This window comes from Lemur catta, chromosome 5 (genome assembly GCF_020740605.2).
Source record: "Lemur catta isolate mLemCat1 chromosome 5, mLemCat1.pri, whole genome shotgun sequence".
NCBI classification, from domain to species: domain Eukaryota; kingdom Metazoa; phylum Chordata; class Mammalia; order Primates; family Lemuridae; genus Lemur; species Lemur catta.
In genome coordinates, this window is record NC_059132.1 from 13,189,724 (window position 1) to 13,215,878 (window position 26,155).

A 26,155-nucleotide genomic window follows, 5' to 3' on the forward strand; every position below is an offset into this window, starting at 1 on the left:
CAGTGGCAAGCGCCGAGCCCCCGCTCCGCCCTCTCTTCCTGGTTTTTCCCGGCAACCCGCCCCTCCGGCGTCATGTGACAGGGGTGCCCTGCAGGGCCGAGGCCCTGATTGGCCGAGCTACAGAGCGCCTCGCGATTGGCCCAAGGCCGGCGGGCCCCCGCCTCCCTCCTCCTCCTCGCCGCGGCCCACGTGAGGGGGGCGAGTCACGCGATTTCCGGGAACCCGTCAGGAAGGACATAAACAAAACAAACCCGAGGCAGCATGGAGAGGGGCCGTGGCCCCTGCAGCGGAACCGGACCCAGCCCCTGAGCCGCCCCCACAGCCACAGGTGAGCACCGCTGCCCATTGCCCGGAGCCCTCAGGAGCCTGGGCTGGGGGACGAGCCGAGCGGGGGGCGGAGGAGGGCTGCTGGCCTGGGAGGCAGCAGCGCCGGGGCTCTGGGCCGGGCTGGCGCGGGGCGGGGGCCGGGACCAGGGCCGGGTCTGGGGGCGCGCGAGCCGCGGGCCACCGCCTGTGGGTCACGGAGGCGCCGCTCCCCTCCCCCACTCCTGGCCCGGGACGGTTATATAAAAGCGCGGGGCGGCCGTAGATGGGACCCGCGGGCGGGCAGCAGGCTAGGCCGGGGGTGGGCAGCGCCGGGTGTCCGCCTGGCCCTTCCCTGGTGCCTCTGAGCCCGGGGCCGCGGCTGCCGGCAACCGGCCTGTCAGAGAAGCGAGCGGGTGGGAGGGGCCCGGGAGGGGAGGGGAGGCGAGGCTGGCGGGGGAGGAGGAGAGAGAGGGGCGTGTGAGGAAGGGCCGGGGCCGCGAAGGTTGGAGCCAGGCTGGCAGGAGACAAGGAGGCGCGGGCTGGGGGTGGGGGGGTCCAGGCAGGGGTGTCTCGGGGGTAGCCGCTCCCCCTTCCGTCCCCGCCCCAGAGGCGACGGGCGAGAGGGGCCTCCCTCTCGGGATTTGTTTATATGTCTGCTCAGAGCAGCTTGAAGCGGCTCGGAGGCGGAGCCGTTGGAGCTGAGTGGCAGGTTATGCTGTCCAATGGAGCAGGCGGACGGAGGCAGCGGCATCAATGGGCGCGGGGGAGGCGGTGCCGTGGACGCCCCAATTGTTAGGCTGTGCCGGGGGTGGGCCGGGCGGGGCGGCCATGTTAGATGGGAGGGGACCGGTGGTGGTGGGTCACTGAGAGGGGAGGAGACAGGGCAAAGGGCAAGGGAGTCCGGCTGGGGGCGTTTCGGTTGTCCGAAGGCGAGTCCGATCAGACCAGGAAGTAGCTCAGGGGAGCCTGACCCCGACCCACCGCTGTCCTCACACGAGCTGAGGAGGCAGGGAAGTACCGAGGGCAGTCAAGCCTCCCCTGGGGGTGGTTCCTGGGACTAGACGGAGCTCAGTCTCTGGATTCTCCCGCTCTCTCGGCCCGAAGCTCTCTGACAAACCTGGCCGCCAAACCCTGTAATCGCCCTCCTTTAACCCAAGAAAGCAAACCTTTCTGCTGTTTCTGAACTGGCTTGAGCCTTAAGACTACCTTAAGGAGGTACTTGGATGACTAGCGGTCTGATTTTCTGTACCAGGCCTCAGAAAAAGGCAGGCAGTGAGGGGGAAGTTTTGGTTTTCTGAATTTCGTAAAAGAAAACAGTACTAGAAAAGCCAAGAAAGTTGAGGATTGGGCGGGGTTTCCATTTTTTCATCAGGATACCTTCTAAAGATCAGGCCCCCTGCTTGTCCTAATGTTAGTAGTGGTTTGCCCGTCTTACTCACATAAATTGGTAGTTCACATAAATTCCTGAAAAAACTGAGCCTTGAAAAAATTATTTAGTATTGAAGGTTCTTTAGGATTTTGTCTTGTTAATACCCTGCAGGTGAGAAATAAGATCAAGATCTGATCTTGTGAATCTTGAGATCTGTGGTAAACTGGTTGTCACTTGATTGTACTTTTAATTATTTTTTTCCTATTTAGCAAAATAGCTAGGAGATACACCAATGGTGGTATGAATAATTAGGAAGTCACTTACTTTAATTGTATCGTGATTATTTTGGCATCATGTTGGCCTTTTTAAATGCTTAATTTAGGCTTGCAACCTACAGGTTTTTCTGTTGGTATCGTCAAAGGTATCAGGCTATTGATGCATCTTTGGCTAAGCACTTAGAAGTAGGAACATGCCTTAGATATATCTTGCAGGAGCCAATCAAGAATTAGCTGTATTTGTTTAAGAATTTGTATTATCTACTAATGTGTTAACTGGAGAAAAATAATAATTGGTAAATAAATGATTTATTTTTGTATTAGTTTAGTATGACTACTCACAGTTCTGTTAAGAATGATACATGAAAATATAATCCCTGGCTATTTGACAGACTTCAGTTCTTAAGTGTAACTTTTACAGTAAATAAAAAATATTAACTTTTTTTTACTGATTCTCATTTTATCACATAGTATTGTGTTGCTTTCTGAACCTTAGCCCTTAATACTGCCATAATTAGTTATAATGGAGAAATACAGCTAAAATTAAAATAAAAACTTACTGAAACCTAGAATACTTATTCAAGGCAGTTTTCATTGTTACATTGGTTGATAAAGGCAATCAATTAGCATATTATATATTTTCTGATTCTAAGAATGGCAAATAGATGCAACAGAACTTACTTGGATGTAATTCTTTCATCTGACTAGTATTTGGGACTTAGGATTTTTAGATTAGTAAATATAGAAGCAGCTGTCTAAATACATCCAGAGAAGATTTTGAATGCTCTGCTTACCATCTCATTCTGTCTGTCATGGCAGGTGAAAACAAGCTTTTATAAAAACAGTGTTTAGGCTAGGTGTGGTGGCTCACACCTGTAATCTCAGCATTCTGGGAGGCTGAGATGGGAGGATTGCTTGAGCTCAGGAGTTTGAGACCAGCCAGAGCAAAACCAAGACCCTGTCTCTACTAAAAATAGAAAAAAATTACCCGAGCATGGTGGTGCATGCCACTACTCCCAGCTACTTGGGAGGCTGAGGCAGGAGGATCACTTGAGCCCAGGAATTTGAGGCTTCGTGAGCGAGGCTGACACCACAGCACTCTACCCCTGGCAACAGAGCGAGCTTCTGTCTCAAAAACCAAACCAAAATAAAATAAACAATGTTTAGTTTACTGGTTGGATGTGTGTGGTTTCTAGGATGCCAGTGTAAGGAGTAAAGGAATAACTAGAATGATTCTTGATTGTGGCAAGCTAAATGCAAGTGACAATAAAGTATAATGAGTTTGTATGTTCATTCTGTTAATGTAGCACAGTTTTTAAAAGATAAAGAGAACTCAGCCAGCCTCTGTGGCTCACACCTATAATCTTGACACTTTGGGAGGCCAAGGCGGAAGGATTGCTTGAGGCCAAGAGTTCGAGAACAGCCTGAGCAAGAGCGACACCCTGTCTCCTCAAAAATACAAAAATTAAGGCTGAGGCGGCCGGATTGTTTGAGCTCAGGAGTTCGAGACCAGACTGAGCAAGAGCGAGACCCTGTCTCTACTAAAAATAGAAAGAAATTATATGGACAGCTAAAAATATATATAGAAAAAATTAGCTGGGCATGGTGGCGCATGCCTGTAGTCCCAGCTACTCGAGAGGCTGAGGCAGGAGGATTGCTTGAGTCCAGGAGTTTGAGGTTGCTGTGAGCTAGGATGATGCCACGGCACTCACTCTAGCCCGGGCAACAGAGTGAGACTCTGTCTCAAAAAAAAAAATACAAAAATTAGCTGAACATGGTAGTGCCCACCTGTAGTCCCAGCTACTGGGGAGGCTGAGGCAGGAGGATTGCTTGAGCCCAGGAGTTGGAGGTTAAAGTGAACTATGATGACACTGCTGCACTCTAGCTGGGGTGACAGAGCAAGACCCTATCACACACACACACACACACACACACACACACAAACACACAAAAGAACTAAATTCACTTTTTGCTTTAAAGCCCAATTTTTAGCCAGGATTGGCAGTTACATGATTTTGAAATGAATTAGCAGCTTGTTTTCCACATGGGTTTCTTTTTTACCCTTTTTTTTTGGTAACAGAGTCTTGGGATTACAGGTGTGAGCCACCACGCCCAGCCTCATGATGTGGGTTTCTATTTGGATGTTTTGGGGAACAATTCACTGACGATTTCACCAAATTCAGTAGCTCAAGACAGACTCTTAGACTAGACATAAATATGTCAGGTGGTTCTGATTATTCTAAGACAGGAGTTAACAGACTTTTCTTTCTGAACGGGATCTGTCACAACTACCCAGTTCTGCAATTTGTAGCATGAAAATGCCTTAGAAACTATGTTTGGGCTGTATTCCAATAAAACTTTATTTACAAGAACAGATTTGCTTGCACGGCTATAGTTTATAAACCCCATTTCTAAGACATCCATCACTGGGTTTTAAGTACTTAGATGTTAAAGTATTGCAGACTATATAAATAAATGGTTTAGGCTGGGCGTGGTGGGTCATGCCTATAATCCCAGCACTTTGGGAGGCTGAGGTGGGAAGATCCCTTGAGGTCAGGAGTTCAAGACCAGCCTGGGAAATATAGGGAGACCCCTGTTCCTACAAAAAATAATGAAACATTAGCCAGGCATGGTGGTGTGCACCTGTAGTCCTAGCTACTTGAGAGGCTGAGGTAGGAAGAAAGTTTGTGGAAAAGCTATTTTGATGATGTCTATAAATTCCTTTAATTCTTTTGTTAATTTGTTTGCTGATAAACTCCATTAGTTAGACTTGTTGAATACTCCTCCCAGGTACAAAAAATGCTGTGCTTTGTTCTTTGGATTTGTCGTTAGTTCTTGGCACACTTGGTTTCTGGATGTTTGGCAAATATGAATGGAATCTCTTATTTCTTAAAAGTTTGGGATCATTGTTCATCTATATAGCAGGGTCTCTCTTTCAGGCAAGCACTGTAAAATCATTCTTGCTAATAAGTCTGATTCACCCCCATAGGGTAGGTTAGACTTGGAAAGAGTTTGATGCAGGGTATTGCAATGGTATTGTACTTTGTGAATACAGTACCATTCAGTTCTGTCACCAGCCAAGCCTTATGTATTTTCACCAATTCATGATCTTTTTTCCAAAATCTGTATTGTAACTCTCTTCCCTAAACTGCTTTCTAAACTACTACTCTCCCTAATATTATTGGCAACTCTAATCGTCCCATCGTTCTGTTCTTTCAACACCAAAACCACTTGTATACCTTTTTTTACTAAGTTTTGTTTTTACTTATTTATCTTTGGGTATTATCAACTTTGACAATTTCTTATGAAAGTCTCAAGATCTTGCTGATTTCTTGTCCTCATTTTTCTTCAGATTCTTGTTGTACACTTATTTTCTTCAGTATAATGTTTTGTCTTTGAGGGTTTATGGTACTCCTTTTATTTTATAAAGGAACTTCCTTTGTCTGCTATACACCATTCCTGATGGAATTTTCACCTTCTCTATTATAGGTTTGCCATTCATTGAGAAATTTAAGGCATTACAAAAATAAAACTTGTAAAAAGGTCCTTGATGGTATGGGCGGGAATTAGGAGTAGGGTTCGCGTACTTTTGTTCAAAAGATTCATTATAGAATTCTTTAAAACAAGAAAACATCTAGTGTCCTATTTGTGTTGTATAAAATGAGCTGGCCTTATGCAGGCTGCCTTTTAGTAAGGTTTTCATCCTTATGATTGAGTCCGCTACTAGAGTTGCCCATAGACTAGGAGAGGAGACAGACATTGCAGTCCAATTTGTTATGATAGTTTTTCAGAGCAAAATGTTCTGAAAATATGGAAGAGGGACTGCTCACTTTGCCTGGGAAAGCTGAAGAAGCTTCACAGAAAATGGGTGGCATTCGAACTGAGTTTTGAAGATTAGTGAAGGAAGCATTCTAGTCCATTTGAGGAAGTATAAAAGGTATGTAAGAGGTGTAGGGTGTATGGGTTTGGGTATGAAGTTTGAGCTAAGGCAGAGGTGGGGTTGGAGAATGGAAGAGGAGGAAACTGATGTGTAAGATTTAGGAGGAAAGAACTTTTTTTGCTTTCACTTTTTCATTTAATTCTCTTGGGCCTGTTGTACACTGTCAGGTCTTGGGTCTGTTTTCTCTGTAGCTCTGACTTTGGTTGGTTGGTATCTTCTAGTTTTTAGTTTTTCGTTTAGTTACTAGTCAAGGTCTGACCCACCTCTTTTCTTCTCTCTTCCCGACTCTTATGTGTCCTTGCCTTTATTTCACCTCCCTATCCCTTTGGGTTTCTCTTTGATCCTTACCTTTATTTAAAAGCAAAATAGGCCAGGTGTAGTGGCTCACGTCTGTAATCCTAGCACTCTTGGAGGCCGAGGCAGGAGAATTACTTGAGGTCAGGAGTTCAAGACCAACCTGAGCAAGAGCAAGAGCCAGACCCTGTCTCTATTAAAAACAGAAAAAATTAGCTGGGCGTGGTGGTGCGTGCCTGTAGTCACAGCTACTGAAGAGGCTGAGGCAGGAGGATCACTTGAGCCCAGGAGTTTGAGGTTGTTGTGAGCTAGGCTGACCACAGGGCACTCTAGCCTAGGCAACGAAGTGAGACTCTGTCTCAAAAAAAACACCCCAATACCAAAAAAACAAATTCTTTCACACTGTTTATTTTGCACATAAGTAGCAATATATGTCTATGAGTTGTTTCCTTTTTGGGAAATCTTGTAAGATCAACAAGTCTTTGATACCTATTTAAATATTAAATATCCATCCCTATGAATTTCTTTTATGAAACATTTTCCTTTGTATTGAAAGATGCCACTTGTTCGTATGCTACAGTGTAGAATGTGACTTATGTGCCCTATTTTCTACTTCCTGTGAACCTATAAATTGTTCTGTGATGAGATCCAATTCACCTTTTTCCTAAAGCTTTCCCAAACTTTCCCAGGTAGAGTTGGTAGTATTCTTTTCTGTAGTTTTCTAATATTTTATAAACACTTCTTTTTCAAATTTAGCTTTATTGGGGTATAATTTACATAGATAAAGTTCCCTCATGTCTCTTTTGTAGTCATTCCTCCTCCCTTCTCCTCTGGCTCCAATCTCTGATTTGTTTTGTATCACTACAGTTTTGTTTTCTCTGGAATTTCATATAAACGCAGTCAGAGAATGTGTTGTCTTTTGAGTCTGACTTTTTTACTTAACATAATGATCTTGAGATATTCATGTTGTGTCATTTATCAGTTGAGTCTTTGTAACTGTATGTGCGTACCACAATTTGTGTATCCATTTACCAGTTGATAGACATTTGGATTGCTTGCAGATTTTAGGCTATTATGAATAAAGCTACTATAAACATTCATGTACAGGTCTTTTAAATACCTCTTCTAACATTTTATTTGGAGGTCTAGTTGTAGAGCTGTTAAGAGCGAAAGCCCTGGAGTTAGCAACATTAACGAACAGGTGTTTTTGTTGTAATTGTGGGGGTTTTTTGTTTGTTTTTTTGAGATAAGATCTTCCTCTGTGGCTCGCCTGGGCTAGAGTGCAGTGGCATCATTACAGCTCACTGCATCCTCAAACTCCCGGGCTCAAGCCATCCTCTTGCCTCAGGCTCCCCTGCATCTGGGACTACGTGTACATGCCACCATACCCCGGTAATTTTTGTGATTTTTGCAGTGACAGGGTCTTGCTCTTGCTCAGGCTGGCCTTGAACTCCTGGCCTCAAGCAATCCTCCAGCCTCAGCCTCCCAGAGTGCTAGGATTACAGGCATGAGCCACCATGCCCAGCCACAAACAGGTGTTTTGCTAGCAGATTTTGAGAACCTCTCAGTTTAGATTCCCCATCTGTAAAATGGGTCTGAGTGAAGACTGGTGCAAGCTAGAGAGCATAGACCAATTTAAAGGGGATAACTCTTTAGTTCATGTGATCAGGTATCTTACTGGGAATATGGACCTATCATTGTCATATCTGATTTTTTTGCCCCAAGAGAGTGGTATTTGATATTAGGAATCAGAAATTTTACATGTAATTTCCAAGTTAAGTTCCAGCAGTTAAAATTTTAAATTTTAAAAACACTAATGTGTGGGCTAAACAAAACTGATCTATGGACATTGATTTGCTGCAGTCTAGTTTGAGACCTCTGCTTTAAATCTTCAGTTAACTTTGTATTCTATTTAAAAATGTACATACTCCTAGTAAAGTCTACGTGTTAGGTCCCTGTTACCTTTGATTGATAGCTTAGAATAATTTGCTGGTTGTACAAACTCCCAAGTTAAAAACTAACAAATGAGTTTTATTCTTTCCTTAAATTGGAGGAATATTAAGAATATTGTGTGCCTGATGGAGGGGTGGGACTAGGCTTCCAGTTACTCTCTGTACTTCTTTTTCTCTGATAGCTGCTGATTCTATTCAATGCTATGTTTTCTCAGCAGTGGGAATAGTCTGCCTTCCTTGTTTGATTTATTTTCAACCCTTTTGAGACAAGTGTAGTATAGATTAAACTCTGTGTTCTGTTTATTAGAAACTGTAAGGTATTTATGGATATACATAGACATTTTGTAGAAGTCCATTCCCTCAGATTGCCCACAATCTATGGTGAAGCCAGTGTAACTATGAAAAAGTGGTAAATCATATGTACTTGTTTGAACAATAAGAACAGTAATCTCTTGGACGAGGCCTTTTCTCCTTGTAATTTATCTGCCAATTAGAGACAACTATTTTGCAGCTTTATGAATTACTTTGTGAGTCCAGAGATTCTTTTTCTGATTAAACCAGCATAATTGACATTCACCTTCATAATGTTCAGGGTAAGGGTGTTAAATGACCTGTGTTGCCCAAGTATCCTTTTTTTAGTTTAGTTTTTTTTTTTTTTTTTTTTTTTTTGAGACAAGGTCTTGCTCTCTTGCCTAGGCTGGAGTGCAGTGGCATTGTCATAGCGTTCTGTAACCTCAAACTCCTGGGCTCAAGCAATCTTCCTGCCTCAGCCTTCCAAGTAGCTGGGACTATAGCCACCATGGGCCACCATGCCTGGCTAACTTTTGTGTTTTTTGTAGAGATGGGGGTGTCAACTGTGATGCTCAGGATGGTCTTGAACTGCTGGCCTCAAATAATCCTCCTGCCTTGGCCTCACAAAGTGTTAGAATTATAGGCCTGAGCCATCACATCTGCCCCCAAGTATCTCTTATTCAGCCTAGTTCCAGCTGGGTTTTTGTGATAATTAAATGTGGAATTTAGGCAGTCTAGGATTCTGACTTTGGTCTTACACCTTAATAGCAGCAACATCACAAGAACATCATACACCAAGGAAGAAACCTGAGAATAAAAATAGCCACCACCATTTATTGAGTGTTTTGTGGGAGGGCTAGATACTTTATATATTACTGTGTTGAGAATCACAACATCCCCGGAACATAGAGGGGGAATTCTTGTATTTACACGTAAAAGAAGGCAGATGAGAATCTGGAATGAAATTCCAAATATTCACTTATAAAGCGGAGCCTTTTATGTAGAGTTTGTTCCTTATAGAGCAAGCCTTTTAGGAGTAGTGGAGACAATGAGGCACCCAGTCTTTCTCAGGGTTAAAAGAGATGACTGCAAAAAACAAAAAAAAAAAAAAAAGAAGAAGAAGAGAAACCATATTCAAACCATATTCAAAACCTTTTTGTAGCCCTGTGTCCATAACCTCTGTACCAGCTGTTCTATAATTTATGCTAGTAGTATTCCCTGTTGCACACAGTAGGAAGGAATTTGAAAAGTGTCTCTAGTATATATTCATGACACTTCTGAATAAGTGTCAAATCTGAGAAAGGAGGGAGGAAACAATAAATTTTGAAGAGCTCAGAGCCCTGATAGCAAGAGCGCCAAAGTTGTTAGGGTGTGTGAAGAGTGTCCAGTGATGGATGTTTCACTGGAATCTTGCTGTATGTTCCAGTGCATTCTTGCACCGCTGCCTGTTTTTATGCTGCTGCCTTTGTTTGTTAGTATTTTTTTCTTAGCTCTCAGGCACAGAGATGCTGCTGCCTTTAATTGTAGATTACATTTTGTAGATTTCTGCAGAACAGCTCAGAAAACAAAGTGATTGTTTAAAATCTTTTACACCTTGCATAAAATATTTTGTTTTAATTAAACAATATGGCGAGAGAGAGAGAGAGAGAGAGAGAGAGAACACTATGTAACATATATCAGCCCAGTGCATGGATTCAGTTGGTTTAAATAACCATACGTCTTCCTCTACCCTCTCTTCCCTAGACAAGAATTATCTTAGGTCTTTAAAATTGACTAAGATTCAAATAGTACTCTTCTTGGAAATTAAAAAAAATTAAGGAGTACAGTTTTTAATATTTTTACTGTGTGGTACTAAATGATTCAAGACTCAAATTGGCAAGCTACAATAAGACACTTCAGAGCACATAAAAGATGCTCCATAAATATGTATTGAATGACTTCTTTGTAGTGTCCTCAGTGTCCCACCTCTGACTATCCAGAAGAACATGTGTTTTTAGGGGATTCCCGTTCATTGTCAGCCAGCTGTTGTCTGGATGCCTGCTTTTGGCACTGTAGTGAAATAGACGTGAAATACATGGTCATTCTCAAAGAGACAATCTGGTAGTGGAAGCAGAGGGTTGGGGAGAAGGAATAGGAAAAATGTGAGCAAAGACATGAAGGTCAGAGTCTCACTGTTGGAGATCCTTAGTGGAGTGAAGTGGGATTGTAATTACCTGAAGGATTTGGGGAAAGGGTAAAATCAATCTAATATTAGTGTTTATTTATGGAAGAATAGTGGAAGATTGGGTTGGAAACATATTTTTATTGTGCCTATTTGGACATTATTCAAGAAATGTTTGGAAGTTGCTGAAGATTTAGAAGCACAGTGGTGCTATGATGTGTGGGTTAGGGAGAATAATTTTAAAGTGGGGCACAAGAACTGGGGAGAGGGAGAGGCTAAAGATAGGAAGACTATAGGGAAAATATTAGAGTGGTAAATATAGGATGATGAGAGCCAAGTAAGGTTTGAGAAAGTGGGAAGGGGAAAGTCAAACAGAAGCATTTGTGCTCAGTAGAAATGCAGGCGGTCAGTATATCTTTGTCAAAGAATTGGCGTGATTTAACAAAGCCAGTGGGGGGGAGGAGGTAGAGAGTCAAAGCTGAAATCAGCCTTCTGTGCCTGGTTGTCAGAGAGTGATAGTACTAGTGAAAGAATAGGAACATTTGAATGGGGATATGGTATGTTGTGTCTGAGGTGATGGGATGTGAACATGGAGATATCCGGATATCAGATGATAGAGAGTTTAGGCACTCACATGTTTGAGTTGAAGATGGAGATTTGGGAGTCCTTTAGACATGATATTTGAGGCATTGAGAATAGAGCTAGTCTTTGTGATGATAGATTTGCTCAAAGGCATCTATTTATTGAATGACCTTGGACAAATCTCTTATCCTTGCTAAACTTTTTTTATTAATGTGAAAAGGGATGGATGGGGGGTGGTGGTCATTATCCTAATACCCTGACTACGTCACTAAGATATTTTATCAAAATATTGGCCCTTGTTACTTCACAAAGGTGTTTTATCAAATGACAGGGCATAGCAATGTGTTTTGTAATCTGTAAACAGCTACACAAATATAAGCTGTGAATATTTTGTCCCCAGTAGTAACCAAGGCTGGCTAGGATTAGAAATGCATTCCCTGGTTCTCTCTAAGACTATTCCATGCTCTTATTCTTGTGCTCCGAACAACTTAATTGACAGACACTAAGACTACAGAAAGCTTCTAATATCTAATAGTTGGTAATTTTCAGAAATAAAAAGTGGTTCTTCCCGTTTAACTCAGCTTGATCCGGAGACCTGTGTTAAATGTCTTTCTTGTAGGTTCCCAAAAGGCTTTAACTAAGCTCCCATATATTGTCTCTGTAGCCTGAAGATTAAAGTTGAACAGAAGATTTGGAAAGGAATTAAACAAAATTCCAAATGAGAGGTCTTGTGTCCTCCTCCAAGACTACACTCCAAAGAGAGATCACTTTTGAGATTTAATATCTTCTCTTAGCTTCTTAGGATTCTCGGTAAAATGTGGTTTTAGTTATTTTAATCAAAGTTTTGTGGCAAACCTAATTCAACCTCTGTATTTCTTAAACTCTGTAAGAAGATATAAGACTATTGGATTGATGAGGTATAAAGAGTTCTCAAGGTAGTGTGCTGGAAGGATCATAGCTGCTTATAATGTCATGGTACATACTGCTTTGGCTAGGAAAATGATCTTTTCTCACACTATCTGAGGGAAAAGAAGTCTTCTTTCTCCTTACTTTCCTCTTTCCCCATCTTCCTTTAAGCGTAGCAGCAGCAGAATATGGAAAATAAATAATAAGTCTTTTACTAATAATTCCTGATGTAAACTTATAACCATCTGGTTTGAAGTTAGTTGCCTGTTTTTAAATTTTGGAGTCTAGAGAACTTCTATTGAAGTGTGAAGTATAGGGATTCATCTGCAGTTGTGGTTTCAGGATTCATAATACATAAAAAGCTGGGAGCTTGAGCCCCAGCTTTCCCGCAATGTGTTCCTTGCATAGGCATCCTCTACGTCCTCCATGGTTTGGATATTTTGACATCTCTGATTTCTGCTATGCCATGAAACAGGTAGTGGCTTGATTTAGTAAGCATCTGAAGGATTGTTTTGTTCTACTCTTGCAGAGTAGAGCAGTTTTCAAAAGGAAAGGAATTGTTAAGTGGAACATGAATTATAGCAGGGGGGATGGAATGTGTGGCAGATGGCTCCTGGTTTGCTAAGGAGCTTGGGCAAACTGATAAGCTGTCTTTCTTGCGAAACAAAGGAGTCTCATGGGGTATACACATTGTATAACCTTTTAGATTACCAAGTCAGTGGTTTGTCTGTCCATACATCCTTTCTGCTTGCCTCCCTGCCCTACTTCCTTTTCCCTGCCTCCTTCCTTTCCTGTCCCTTCATTTCTTCCTGCCTTACTGCCTCCTTTCCTTCCCCTCATTTACCTCCTGTCTTAGTCTGTTTTCTGTTGCTATAATTAAATGAATTATAAATTTTTGTAATTAAAAAATTAAATAATTATTAAAAATAGTAAATTACCCACAGATTGGATAATTTACAAAGAAAAGATTTATTTGCCTCATGATTCTGAAGTCTGGGAAGTGAAATAGCATGGCACTGGCATCTGGTAAGGGTCATCTCATGGCAGAAGATGAGAGCACATGAAACACAGAGAGGAAGTTGAGTTGAACTCAATCTTTATATCAGAGCCTACTCCTGTGTCCAGTGATAATGGCATTAATCACCTCTTAAAGGCTTCACCTCACAGCACTGTTAAAATGGCAATTAAATTCCTTCCTTCTTTCCGTCTTTCCTTCTGTCCGTCCGTCACCTGGGCTAGAGTGCTGTGGCATCAGCCTACCTCACAGGAACCTCAAACTCCCAAGCTCAAATGATCCTCCTGCCTCAGCCTCCAGAGTAGCTGGGACTACAGGCATGCACCATGATGCCTGATTAATTTTTCTATTTTTGGTAGAGATGGGGTCTGGCTCTTGCTCAGGCTGGTCTTGAACTCCTGACCTCAAGTGATCCTCCTGCCTTGGCCTCCCAGAGTGCTGGGATTACAGATGTGAGCCACCATGCCCCGCCAAAATGGCAGTTAAATTTTAAACATGAGTTTTTGTGGGAACATTCAAACCGTATCGCCTCCCTTCCCTTACTTCCTTCCTTTCCTTCCTTCCTTTTTCTTTCAACTTTACTGAGGATTAAGTCTGAGGAAAAATGATTTTATTCACATTAGGGGTCAGGACAGTTCTCACCTCTAAGAATTGTGAATCTGGTACAGTTTAAGACAACAGAGAGAGGACCAAGACCTCTGATGACACATGAAAAAAATGATGAGCATGAACCAGCAAAAATTAGGAAAGATCAAAACAGACTATGGTGTATGAATTATATAGAAATATATTGGCTTTCCTTATCTAAAAGACTTAACTATTTTTTTATTGTAAAATATCATAAAATTTACCATTTTAACCATTTTTTGGTATACAGTTTTATGACATTAAGTATATTGACAATATTATATAACTAACCATCACCACTATTTCCAGAACATTTTCATCATCCCAAACATAAACTCTGTACCCATTAAATAATAACTCTCCCTGCCCCTGGTAACCTAGTCTGCTTTCTGTCTCTGTGGATTTGCCTATCCAGGCACCTCATGTCAGTGGAATCATACAATATTTGTCCTTTTCTGTCTAGTTTATTTCACTTACCATAATGTTTTTAAGGTTTATTCTTACTGTAGCGTGCATCAGAACTTTATTCCTTTTTATGGCTGAATAATATTCCATTGTGTATATACACCATATTTTGTTTACCTATTCATGTGTCAATGGACTCTTGGGTGGTTTCCACCTTTTGGCTATTATAAATAATGCTGCTGTGAATATGGGTGTACAGATATCAGTTTGAGTCCCTGCTTTCAACTCTTTTAGGTATATACCTGGGAGTGGAATTGCTAGATCATATGGTAATTCTATTGAGCTTTTTGGGGAACTGCTAAACTGTTTCCCTCACCAGCTATACCATTTTACATTCCCACCAGCAATGCATGAGGGCTTGGATTTCTCTATATCCTCACCAACACTTCTTATTTTCTGTTTTTTGGATAATAGCCATCCTAATGGGTGTGTCAAAAATTTTTTAACATCACTCTCATGAATGTTGGATGACTCAGAAGGGCTATTTACTGTTGTGAGGAACCAGTTCTCTCAAGTTTACTATAAGAAGGCAGTGGCCTAAGACAATGCCATGTGAAAAGAGAGTTGCAGGGATTCTAGCCATCATATACGGTATCTGCTTATAAGGTATTTTCATTGACAAGGAGGCTTATATATTTCTTGATGTGAACTTTGTGCACTCAGGGATCAGCTGAAATGCTGAGATTCAGACGGGGAACAATTTAGGAGCTCTTGGATGTGTGTAAGCTGTCTGGGATGCACCAGTCAACTCTTAGGTTTGACTTTTAAAGTTATAATTAGTGGTTTGGATAGTCCTAGGGATGAGCTTTTGTAAGATTCCTTTGATTGTACCTACTATCTTACTTTACCTTTTACCTTGCCTAACATACATAGTAAGCCTCAACATATGTTTAAATAGAGAACCAAAAAAACCTAGGGTAGGACCTGGTAGAAATGGCTGTGAAAGAATTTGAAGCTATGACTATCTTTAGGTGGTATCACTGATGCTCAAAAATCAATCATTTGCCCCTCTTTGTTGCTTCGGTGATCTAGTTCTATTATAGGAGTATTTTCTTGTGCCTAGGAGCTATTGTTGAGTATCTTTTGAGTGAGCTCAGGTACAAAAATCTATTGATAAATAATATTTATGATGGACAACAGTCCTTTCTTTCTTGAAAAACCCACAAAACTGTATTGGGAACTGCTATACCAGTGCTGTGAATAAAAGGATGTAACTAGGGGAATTTAGACTTTTCCTTTTTTTGTTTGTTTGTTTGTATTTGAGACAGAGTCTCACTCTGTCACCCCAGGTAGACTGCAGTGGCATCGTGTAGTTCACTGCAATCTCAAACTCCTGGGCTCAAGCAATTCTCCTGCCTCAGCCTTCTGAGTAGCTGGGACTACAAGCAGGCGCCAGGACACCCAGCTAATTTTTCTCTTTTTGGTAGAGACAGGGTCTCACTCTTTCTTGCTCAGGCTGGTCTCGAACTCTTGACTTCAAGCTATCCTCCTGCCCTGGCCTCGCAGAGTGCTAGGATTACAGGCATGAGCCACCGTGCCTGTCCTGTTAGTTTTTTTTTTTTTTTCCTGGAAGAAATACAAGTAGGCTTGAGGGCAAGGTGAAAGATTTTATAAGCAAATAAGTTTGGGAAATAGTATCTGCTATATTCACCTTTTGATTTATAATACACATTGGCACCTTAAAGTTTCCAAGAAGTCCTGTTGTAAAGGCAGTATACAGTTTTGTTTAATGTAGTGTTTCACAAACCTCACAATCCTTTTATTGAGTAATCATTTAAAAATCCTTGGAACAAATATTCCTCAGGTCATACTTTGGGAAATTGAACAATTGCTTTGATTTTTAATATCAAAGCTTTGAGTAAAATATCAATATTCTCAAGCCTTAAGTTTGAATGCATCCTGAAAAGAAAGTTAACACCTTCCCTCCTCAATTTTATTCTGCCATCTAAGCATTAATATACCCTTTTTATATGGGCCCCCTGGTACAGAATACAGTTTTGGAGCCATATATTGTTATGGAAGATGCTATGTAATGATAATTGCTGTAGAAGCCTTTATTCTTTTTTTTTTTCTTCTACTTTTGGGTGGGGAATTTTGTTCTTCATAGTTGTTTCACAATAAACAGTATTAGGCATTTCTTGGAAAGTGAGTGCAAAACATTGATAGTTTGTTGTGAACCTGTATCATTAGTTTTAGAGACCAGGAGAGTTCATCACTGAAAAGGGGTCCCACTGCTTGGAGTAGAATTGGCCCTTTCCACATCCTATTTGTTGCTACTTGAGAGACGAGGAGAAGCAACTAAGGACCTTAGATACCCAGGTGAAAGAGCTCAAGCCTTTACTTGGTGGTTACCCTCTCTTTAGGAATCAGTGCCTTTAAAACATTCAGCCTCACTCCTAAGAGCTATCACAGATGTTGAGTTTCTGAGCTGGACTAGCTGTGGGACAAAGTATTGGCAAAATATACCTATTGATGATAGGAAATTAGCAAAATATACCTATTGATGATAGGAAATTTCTAAATTTATTTATTACTACATCTTAATTTCATTCAGTTCTTATAATATGCTTATTACATGGTTAAAGGGGAGAATAGTTGTTTTTTCAGATCTGGGAACTAAGGCATAAATGTAAGTAACTTGCTGTAATTCATAAGGCTGTTTAATTATGGAATCAAAACTGAAATCCAGGTCTCCTGTCTCCTAAACAATTGCTCTTTTTGCTAACTGCGTTAACTGAAGTTTTGATGTGTTTAAATACAATTTTAAATAAATACTTGAATTTGTATCAAAGTTTTAAGGCTTAGAAAATTCAGTAGTCAGGAGAGAGCAGTAGTGTTTTTTTTTTTGTTTTATCCCCCTAGAGATCAGAAAAATGAGGCTTACAAAGATGGTCTTACTGAATGTTGTATAGTTTGTGAGAGCTATAACTAGAACTTAGCCCTTTTTTGTCCAGTGTCTCCCTGATAAACCAAGCTGTTGATAGACAGTATCTTTAGTAGATGTCATTAAGTACATATTGAGTAGAATTCAGTCTCTTCCTGAGTCTTCAACTGAATTGCTAGTAAGGGTAATTTTTCAGATTTTAGAGGGTATCAAACTTTTCTCCTATATTCAGGTTTTAGACCAGGATTACACTGGTCTACTTTGTTGAATGTGTCATATGAATTAGATGTTTTTTGGGGATCTAAATGATAGTTGTAGAAAAGGTGACTGACCTTTCTCATAGGAGTCAGGGGAAGAGTTAGGCCTATGACTGTATACCAGTAGTAGGACCAAGGTATGATGTCACATAAAGAGAAGCTGGGTGAGAACTGGCCTTTGGCAGGAGCAGGGATCCATCCACTTAGACTGTAGCACTGGATTGAAAAGGGCTGGGCTGGGCACTTGACATTGTTTCCTAGGCTAGACCAGTGGTCTGGGAATGACAGCCCACCAGAGAGGAGAACCCAGCAAAGATCCAGGAAATTCAAATTGTAGTCAATTTATTAATTTAATTAAGACAATTATTGAGTCCCTTCTTGACTATTTGTTTAACAAGAGGTCTTTGAAATTAAAATAATGTACCACTCTCACCTTTTAGCCCAGAGAATGCGCTAACTACAGAGGGCAATTAAATTTAAATTGGCTGTTTATATCAGTTTAAGAAATCATACTGTATCTACACTGGCATCAAGGATAGGGCAGTTGTTCTCAAACTTTAGGGAGGAGATAAGGATTACCTGGAGGGCTTACTAAAACACATTGCTGGGACCATTCCTAAAGTTTGTGTTTTAGTAGTTTGGGGCTAGGATCTGAGATTTTGCATTTCTAACAAATTTTCACGTTGATGCTAATATGGATGCCATTGGTCTTGAGATCACATTTTGAGGCCCACTGATCTAGGATAGGAAGATGAAGCAGGTATAGCTGTATAGTTCCTTCTGATTAAGGTCTTCACAGAGGAGAGAAAGGGAACTGCCAGTTAAGTCTCTACTATCTCAAGACCCTGTGCCAGATGATTTGCAATCATTGTTTAACTTAACCCTTGAAACCACTTTGCAAAGTAGTCCTTATCCCCATTACCCCCTGAACATACAACTGTTAAAAACTTGCTAGAATAATTTTTTTTCAAGAACAGCTTTTCCTTGTAACTTAGAGAATAATGTTTGTATATGCCATTATGAATGTGATTTTATTTAATGTGGAGGATATGTTAAGTTTCATGTACAGTTCCATGTACTGACTTCTTACTGATTTATGAGAAATATAAAATTTAGATTAATTTAGCAGTAATGATTGTACAATAGATGGAATTAAATGTTGAGATATGCTTTCTCATAAGAACATAAATCAGACCTTGACTTTAAGATTCAGCATAATGCATCTTTCAGATCACAGGAAAGATGAGGCTATGTTAATTTTGTCAGGGTGGGTGTTTTTTTTTTAATGTTGCCAATTGGTAAATGACAGACCCTGTTTTTAGAAACAAACAAGAGGAAGAATGGTGAATTTCAGAACGGTAAGTACTAAGACATGACTAAATTCTTGAAAATACATCCATAAGACTTAATTATTTAAAGCACTGTATTCTTTATTAGTGTTATTTTTGAAAGGTCAACTTGTTTTTAATGGAGCTGAGTGAAGTTACTTTGTGTTGTTTGACAGAATTGCACAGAATTATTTAAAAAAACGAAACAGTGATCCAAGCAGTTGAAGTGAAGATATTCTGGGGAAACGTGCTGTTTATAGTAAAAATCATCTTTGACCTTGGAATTAAAAGTAAAGCTGGAAAGGAATTTACAAACGAGAAAAAAAAGAAGTTTGGAATTGGACTCACAGGATCTGGGCTTGGAAATGCCTCAGGTAAATCATATAGAGTAGGTGCAAAGTTTTATATTTTCCCACTGCAGAAAGTCAATACCATTGGTTCTGTAAGTTCTCAGAATCTTAACACAACTTGACATACTACCTTTTTAAGATATCTTATTTCTGATCTCGGCTAGTTTTGAGTATATGTTCTTTCTTCCATTGCCTTCTGTTTCTGCCTTTGTTATAACTTTGAAATTTAATGAGCTGAATTTAGGGAGCATGGTAGATAGGTAGAAGGTAGTCAGATCTGCTGATTTATGGGGGCTAAACCAAATCTCCTGAAGGTTAATCTGCCACAGAAATCCCATTTCCATCTCCTTTATCTTCCTGTTTCCCAACTTTTACCTTTCATTTATGCCATTTGAATTTAGAAGCAGTTAAGAGGAAATAGTGAAGGACTTCAATCTTAATGTCAATCCCTCTCCCCGTCCCCTTCGCCTTTCCCTTTCCTCTTCCCTTGGTACACATATACCAACACATGCACATATAAATACCTCCTGCAAAACATGTCTAAGAATGATTATTGTATCTGTTCATTTTATGGCAGCTACTCTGAATTGATCAGTTTTGGTTTGAGGCAATCACAGAAATAATAAATGAAGCCCTGTTAGTTCCCATTATGCTTATCCAAATGCTTTCCCTTCCCCCTCCAGTGGTAAGCTCCTCCCCTCCCCCTGTGTGTTTCAGTGCTGGGGAGAAACCTAGAAATAATGAACAGACAGTTATGGCTTTATCTAGAGCCATACTGAATTATCTCTTGAGCATAGGGAATCAACAATTTGCTGTGATTGTCTAGTGACTCAAGGGGGCAGGCAACTCAAGGGGGATTTGCTAACTGATAATAAAAAGACCAGAGGCCTACCTCCCCCCCAACCCCTGTACCAGATGGACTGCATATACCCTTTTAGAGTTCTTGCCCATTTGAGACTTAGTTTTATATTTGTTGAATATTTGAATTTAGGGCTATAAGACTTATTTTCTCAAGCTAACTTCTTCTAGGAAGAAAGGTCCTGCAGGCCTAGAGGGGTTGAGGAAAATAAAGGAAAAAATCGGGATGGGAAATACCAGTGAAGAAAAATGTGATGAGGAAGTATGTGAAAAGACAAGTTTGTGGTAGAAGGTGTATGACTAGAAAACTATAAGCAAATAGACTAATGTCATTTTTAGAAATTTGTGTAGAAATGTGCAGAAGAACTGAAAGACAAAGAGAAAAGTTGTATTCTTTCTCATTCTCTTCCTTCATCCAAGTTAGATTTCAAAGTGAGGCCTTTCTATTATTTGAGCCTCTTTAGGAGGGTGAGCTCTGACTTGACTCTGGAGTGATTTTTATAGATGTTAAAATGTAAAAAGAGGATGGAGAAAAAACAAGGAGCATTAACACTGGGTCCCTTTTTCCATTTATTTATTATAGAATGGACTGTACCCCTTTCAGGATTCAGGGTTAAGGCTACAGAGCTCAGGCCCAAGTTCCTGGTCTTGTTTCTATTTCCATTACATTCCTGCAGGCATTTATTGGACTGGAGACACCCAAATTGTCTTACAGCTTGCTTTGGGAAATAAGACATTGGACTCACTTAGAAGTACAGAGTGAGACTGATTTGCTACCTCTGTAGACCTCAGGAAATGGCAGGGAATTCCCTGCTGTAGGTAGTTAAAACAGAGACTGTTGTTAGAGAAGGATTTGAAGAAATGTTATATAGCTAAATAAAAATACTCATTAAGTGCTGGATGCTGGATCTGGTGGCTGAGAAAACTTTAGTTTTTAGAAGATATTATAACAGTTGCTGCTCTATATTTTTTCTATTTTTAATGCATCTTAGGTATTTTCCTAACATAAGTCTACAGTTTAATGCTGGTTAAAGCTTTTAAGTGTACTATATGGTAGAAAAAAGAGAAATGTTTTCTGAAAATAATGATACTTAGGGTGGAGTGGGACTCGTGTAACAGATTGGTCTTGAAGAAGTCTTTAACTTTCTAAAATGAACTCACTTTATTGTAGCCTAGTGTAAGCGGAATGGATCCGCCTTTTGGGGATGCCTTTCGAAGCCACACCTTTTCGGAACAAACTCTGATGAGCACAGATCTCTTAGCAAACAGTTCAGATCCAGATTTCATGTATGAACTGGTAAGCAACACTTTTTTTGTTTTAGTGCTAATTGATTTAGGGGAAAAGTGTGTTGTAGAGTTTTTAATTTATAAATGCTTGAAAGGAAAAAGATGTGATTGGGCCAGGTTTGATTCTTGTGACTATATGTGTAATAATTTTAGAAAGATGTGTGAGCCCGTTGACTTTTTTTTTTTTTTTTTTTTGAGACAGAGTCTCGCTGTCTTGACCAGGCTAGAGTGAGTGCCGTGGCGTCAGCCTAGCTCACAGCCACCTCAAACTCCTGGGCTTAAGCGATCTTACTGCCTAAGCCTCCCCAGTACCTGGGACTACAGGCATGCGCCACCATGCCCGGCTAATTTTTTCTATATATATATTTTAGTTGGCCAGATAATTTCTTTCTATTTTTAGTAGAGACGGGGGTCTCACTCTTGCTGATGCTGGTCTTGAACTCCTGACCTCGAGCAATCCACCCACCTCGGCCTCCCAGAGTGCTAGGATTACAGGCGTGAGCCACTGCGCCCTGCCAACTTTTTTTTTTTTTTAAGATAGAGTCTCACTCTGTCACCCTAGGTAGAGTGCAGTGACATCATCATAGCTCACTGCAACCTCAAACTCCTGGGCTCAAGCGATCCTCCTGCCTCAGCCTCCTGAGTAGCAGGGACTACAGGCATATACCACCACACCTGGCTAATTTCTTTCTATTTTTAGTAGAAATGGGGTCTTGCTCTTGGCTCAGTTTGGTTTTGAACTCCTGACCTCAAGCGATCTTCCACCTTGGCCTCCCAGAGTGCTAGGATTACAGCTGTGAGCCACCATGCCCAGCCAAAATTTTTTTTACTTTTTAATTTTAATTTAATTTAATTTTTTTAGAGACAGGTTCTTGTTCTGTCACCTAGGCTGGAACTCCTGGGCTCAAGCGATCCTGCTGCCTAAGCCTCCCAAGTAGCCCGGACTAGAGGCACATGCCACCATACCTGGGTGGTTTTTTAAGAATGTGTTTTAGAGATACGGTCTCGCTGTGTTACCCAGGCTGGTCTCAAACTCCTGTCCTCAAGCAGTTCTTTGGCCTCGGCCTCCCAAAGTGTTGAGATTACAGGCATGAGCCACCATGCCTGGCCCGTTAAAAATAATCGGAGAAAAGGTTATCTAAATATCTTAAAGCCCAGTTTTGATGAGGAGAATGGGAAACTATCTGTTTTTTAAACTATGCCTAACTGCTGAAGGGCTTTACAGCTGGAAAAATAAGGAATGATAACATTGGCAAAGGCATATGACATAGAGAATGTGACACAAAAATAGCAAATCTAAGCAATATCTGAATATACTTACCGTTTATTCTTGAGGTAAATAGACACTTAAAATTCCTAAGAAAAACATTTTATTTTATTTTATTTTTTGAGACAAGGTCTTACTCTGTTGCCTGGGCTAGAGTGCAGTGGCATCATCATAGCTCACTGCATCTTCAACCTCCTGGGCTCAAGTGATCCTCCTGCGTCAACCTCCTGAGTAGCTGGGACTACAGGTGCGTGCTGCCACACCTGACTAATTTTTGTTTTTTTTTTTTTGTTTTGTTTTAAAGAGACCACTAGGTCTTGCTGTGTTGCTCACGCTAGTCTCAAACTCCTGGGCTTAAGCGATCCTCCTGTCTCAGCCTCCCAAAGTGTTAGGATTAAGGCATTGAACCACTGCATGTGGCCCAGAAAAACTTTTAGAAAGGATTTTAATTACACACAGTATAAGCAACAGATAAATATACAAAAACTGGAAAATTGAGTGCACCAATTTATAAGTTTACTAAAAATCAGTGAATTGTACACTTAATACAGGTGAATTTCATAGTAGGTAAACTATACTTCAATAAATCTGTTAAAACACATAGAGGGTCTGGTACAGTGGCTCATATCTGTAATTTCAGTACTTTGGAGGGCTGAGGTAGCAGAATCGCTTGAGGCCAGTAGTTTGAGACCAGCCTGAGCAACATAGGGAGACCCCCATCTCTGAAAATGATTTTTTAAAATATTAGCTGGGTGTGGTGGCGTGCACTTATAGTCCCAGCTACTCAGGGCTGAGGCAGGAGGATTGCTTGAGGCCAGGAGTTTGAGGTTGCAGTGAGCTATGATGATGCCACTGCACTGTAGCCCAGGCAACAGAGCAAGACACTGTCTCAAAAGCAAAAGAACAAGAAAACCACACACAGAGACACACATACAAGCCAAGACAAAACAAAGCAAAAAAATCCAGATGAACAAATAAACCCTGGAAAACTGAAAACTTCCTCATTTCCTTCCTGAGCCTCCACCTCTAAGCCTTTTCCCAGCAGGTTACTGCTGCCAACATTTTTTTCTATGCCTATATAGATGTATGTGTATGTTTTTCAATTGGACAATATATTTATAGATACAGTATTCTGTAACTTGCTCTTTTTAACATATATTGTAGGCACATTAGAGCTAAACTTCATTCTTTTCAATGGCTTCAGTGTCTTACCTAACTGATATTTTAAAATCACATCTCTAAAATGCATGAGCAGTGTTTTGTTCCACATGCCCAAGCATTGTTATAATGTCTTGCAAAGGATCTTATCAATATGTGTTTGAGATCATCTCTCTTTGGATTGCTCTTTGCCTCTATATTTAAGTTCCCACTTAAAAAGACATACTCTTCTGTAGTGAAGGTAAGGTCGTCTTATTTGCTTTTTAATTGAAGCTTATTTCTAAGGAGATCCTAAAATGCTTCTGAGATCAGGAAGTGTAAACTTTTTTTCAGGAAGAGTGTTTATGGTAAAGCTCAAGAGCCCTTGGTATTTAGATCATACCTAAGTCTCTCATGGGACTTTTTTTTTTCTTGCCGAAGGAAATGAAGACATTATGTGGAATGGTAAAGTGTCATGTCAGTAGCCTTTACCTTAGACCAAAAGTTGAATACTGATTTATCAATTTGATATATAGAAGTGAGGATGGAGGTAAATATCTCCTTCCAAAAATATGATATGTAATTTCTTTTTTTAAACTTTTCTCAGGATAGAGAGATGAACTACCAACAGAATCCTAGAGACAACTTCCTTTCTTTAGAGGACTGCAAAGACATTGAAAATCTGGAGTCTTTCACAGATGTCCTGGATAATGAGGGTGCTTTAACCTCAAACTGGGAACAGTGGGATACATACTGTGAAGACTTAACAAAGTACACCAAACTAACCAGCTGTGACATTTGGGGAACAAAAGAAGTGGATTACTTGGGTCTTGATGACTTTTCTAGTCCTTACCAGGATGAAGAGGTCATAAGTAAAACTCCAACTTTAGCCCAGCTTAATAGTGAGGACTCACAGTCTATTTCTGATTCCCTTTATTACCCCGATTCACTTTTCAGTGTCAAACAAAATCCCTTGCCCTCTTCATTCCCTGGTAAAAAGATCACAAGCAGAGCAGCTGCCCCTGTATGTTCTTCTAAGACTCTACAGGCTGATGTCCCTTTGTCAGACTGTGTCCAAAAAGCAAGTAAACCCACTTCAAGCACACAAATCATGGTGAAGACCAACATGTATCATAATGAAAAGGTGAACTTTCATGTTGAATGTAAGGACTATGTAAAAAAGGCAAAGGTAAAGATCAACCCAGTCCAACAGAGCCGGCCCTTTTTGAGCCAGGTTCACGCAGAGGCAGCAAAAGAGAACACTTGCTACTGTGGTGTGGTAGCAAAGAGACAAGAGAAAAAAGGGATGGAGACTCTTCAAGGTCATGCCACTCCTGCTTTGCCTTTTAAAGAAACCCAGGAACTGTTACTCAGTCCCCTGCCCCAGGAGGGTCCTGGGTCAATTGCAGCAGGAGAGAGTAGCAGCCTTTCTGCCAGCACATTGGTCTCAGATTCATCCCAGAAAAAAGAAGAGCACAATTATTCTCTTTTTGTCTCTGACAACTTGAGTGAACAGCCAACCAAATGCAGTCCTGAAGAAGATGAGGAGGACGAGGAGGATCTTGATGATGAGGACCATGATGAAGGGTTTGGCAGTGAGCATGAACTCTCTGAAAATGAAGAGGAGGAAGAGGAAGAAGAGGATTATGAAGATGACAAGGATGATGATATTAGTGATACTTTCTCTGAACCAGGTATTACAATGCTTGGATGCTTACCAAGCTGACTTTCTGTTACTATTTTGAAATAGAAAGTTTTTGTTTAGATGATTTCTTTATTTTAGTTTGAGTATTAAATGACTTAATATCTTGGCTTGGATATATAATTACTTTTTTCTTTTTCTATAATTCTTTTTTTTCAGTTCTAAAATGATGATTTTGCTCATATAGTAGTTCATGCTGATTCCTTGAGGGCTTATTCTTAATTTATCTTATGCTAAGTGACTTTGTCTCTCTCTTTGACATTTGTGCAAAGATGCCAGAATTTTATTGGTTTAAAAAAATACTCCTGTTTATGCTTGTGTCCCTCTGTTGTAGATGAGCTAAGTTAGGAGTATCCAGAATGGCGAACCAAATGATAATGGTTTATATTACTCATGCCTATAAGCAACAAAGCCTACTCATAAATAATGTAACAGAAAGCTTTGGCTTTTTTTTTTTTTTTTTTTTTTTGGAGACTATTGCTCTATACTCCAGGTAGAGTGCAGTGGCATCATCATAGTTCACTGCAACCTCAAACTCCCGGGCTCAAGCCATCCTCCTGCCTCAGCCTCCTCAGTAGCTGGGACTACAGGGGTGTACCATGATGCCCAGCTAATTTTTCTGTTTTTAGTAGAGACAGGGTCTCGCTCTTGCTCAGGCTGGTCTCGAACTCCTGAGTGCAAGCAATCCTCCTGTCTCCGCCTCCCAGAGTGCTAGGATTACAGGCATGAGCCACCGTGCCTTACCCAAAGAGAGCTTTTTTTATGTGTCGGCTGCATTTTTATATACAGAGTATTTTCCTATTTAAGGAAAATACATGCTATAATTTGAGCATGAAAGAGACTCTGCTTTATTTATATATAGTACATATATAAAAAAGGGACAAAGAAAATGAAATCTGGGG

At 40.5% G+C, this 26,155-nt stretch overlaps 1 protein-coding gene across 2 annotated transcripts in view; it reads left to right on the top strand.

Annotated features, from left to right (window-relative positions):
- The first annotated feature begins 200 nt into the window (after positions 1-200).
- Positions 201-26,155, top strand: part of CREBRF (CREB3 regulatory factor) — a 56,363-nt gene continuing 30,408 nt past the window's right edge. Inside the window, exons 1-4 of one of the 2 annotated variants that reach the window (XM_045551163.1) lie at positions 201-328; positions 18,829-19,026; positions 21,032-21,157; positions 24,159-25,245. In XM_045551163.1, coding sequence (XP_045407119.1) covers positions 19,018-19,026; positions 21,032-21,157; positions 24,159-25,245 — 1,222 coding nt within the window. In that variant the 5' untranslated portion in view covers positions 201-328; positions 18,829-19,017. The remainder of the gene's footprint in view (positions 329-18,828; positions 19,027-21,031; positions 21,158-24,158; positions 25,246-26,155) is intronic. The other variant, XM_045551164.1, reaches the window with a different exon arrangement.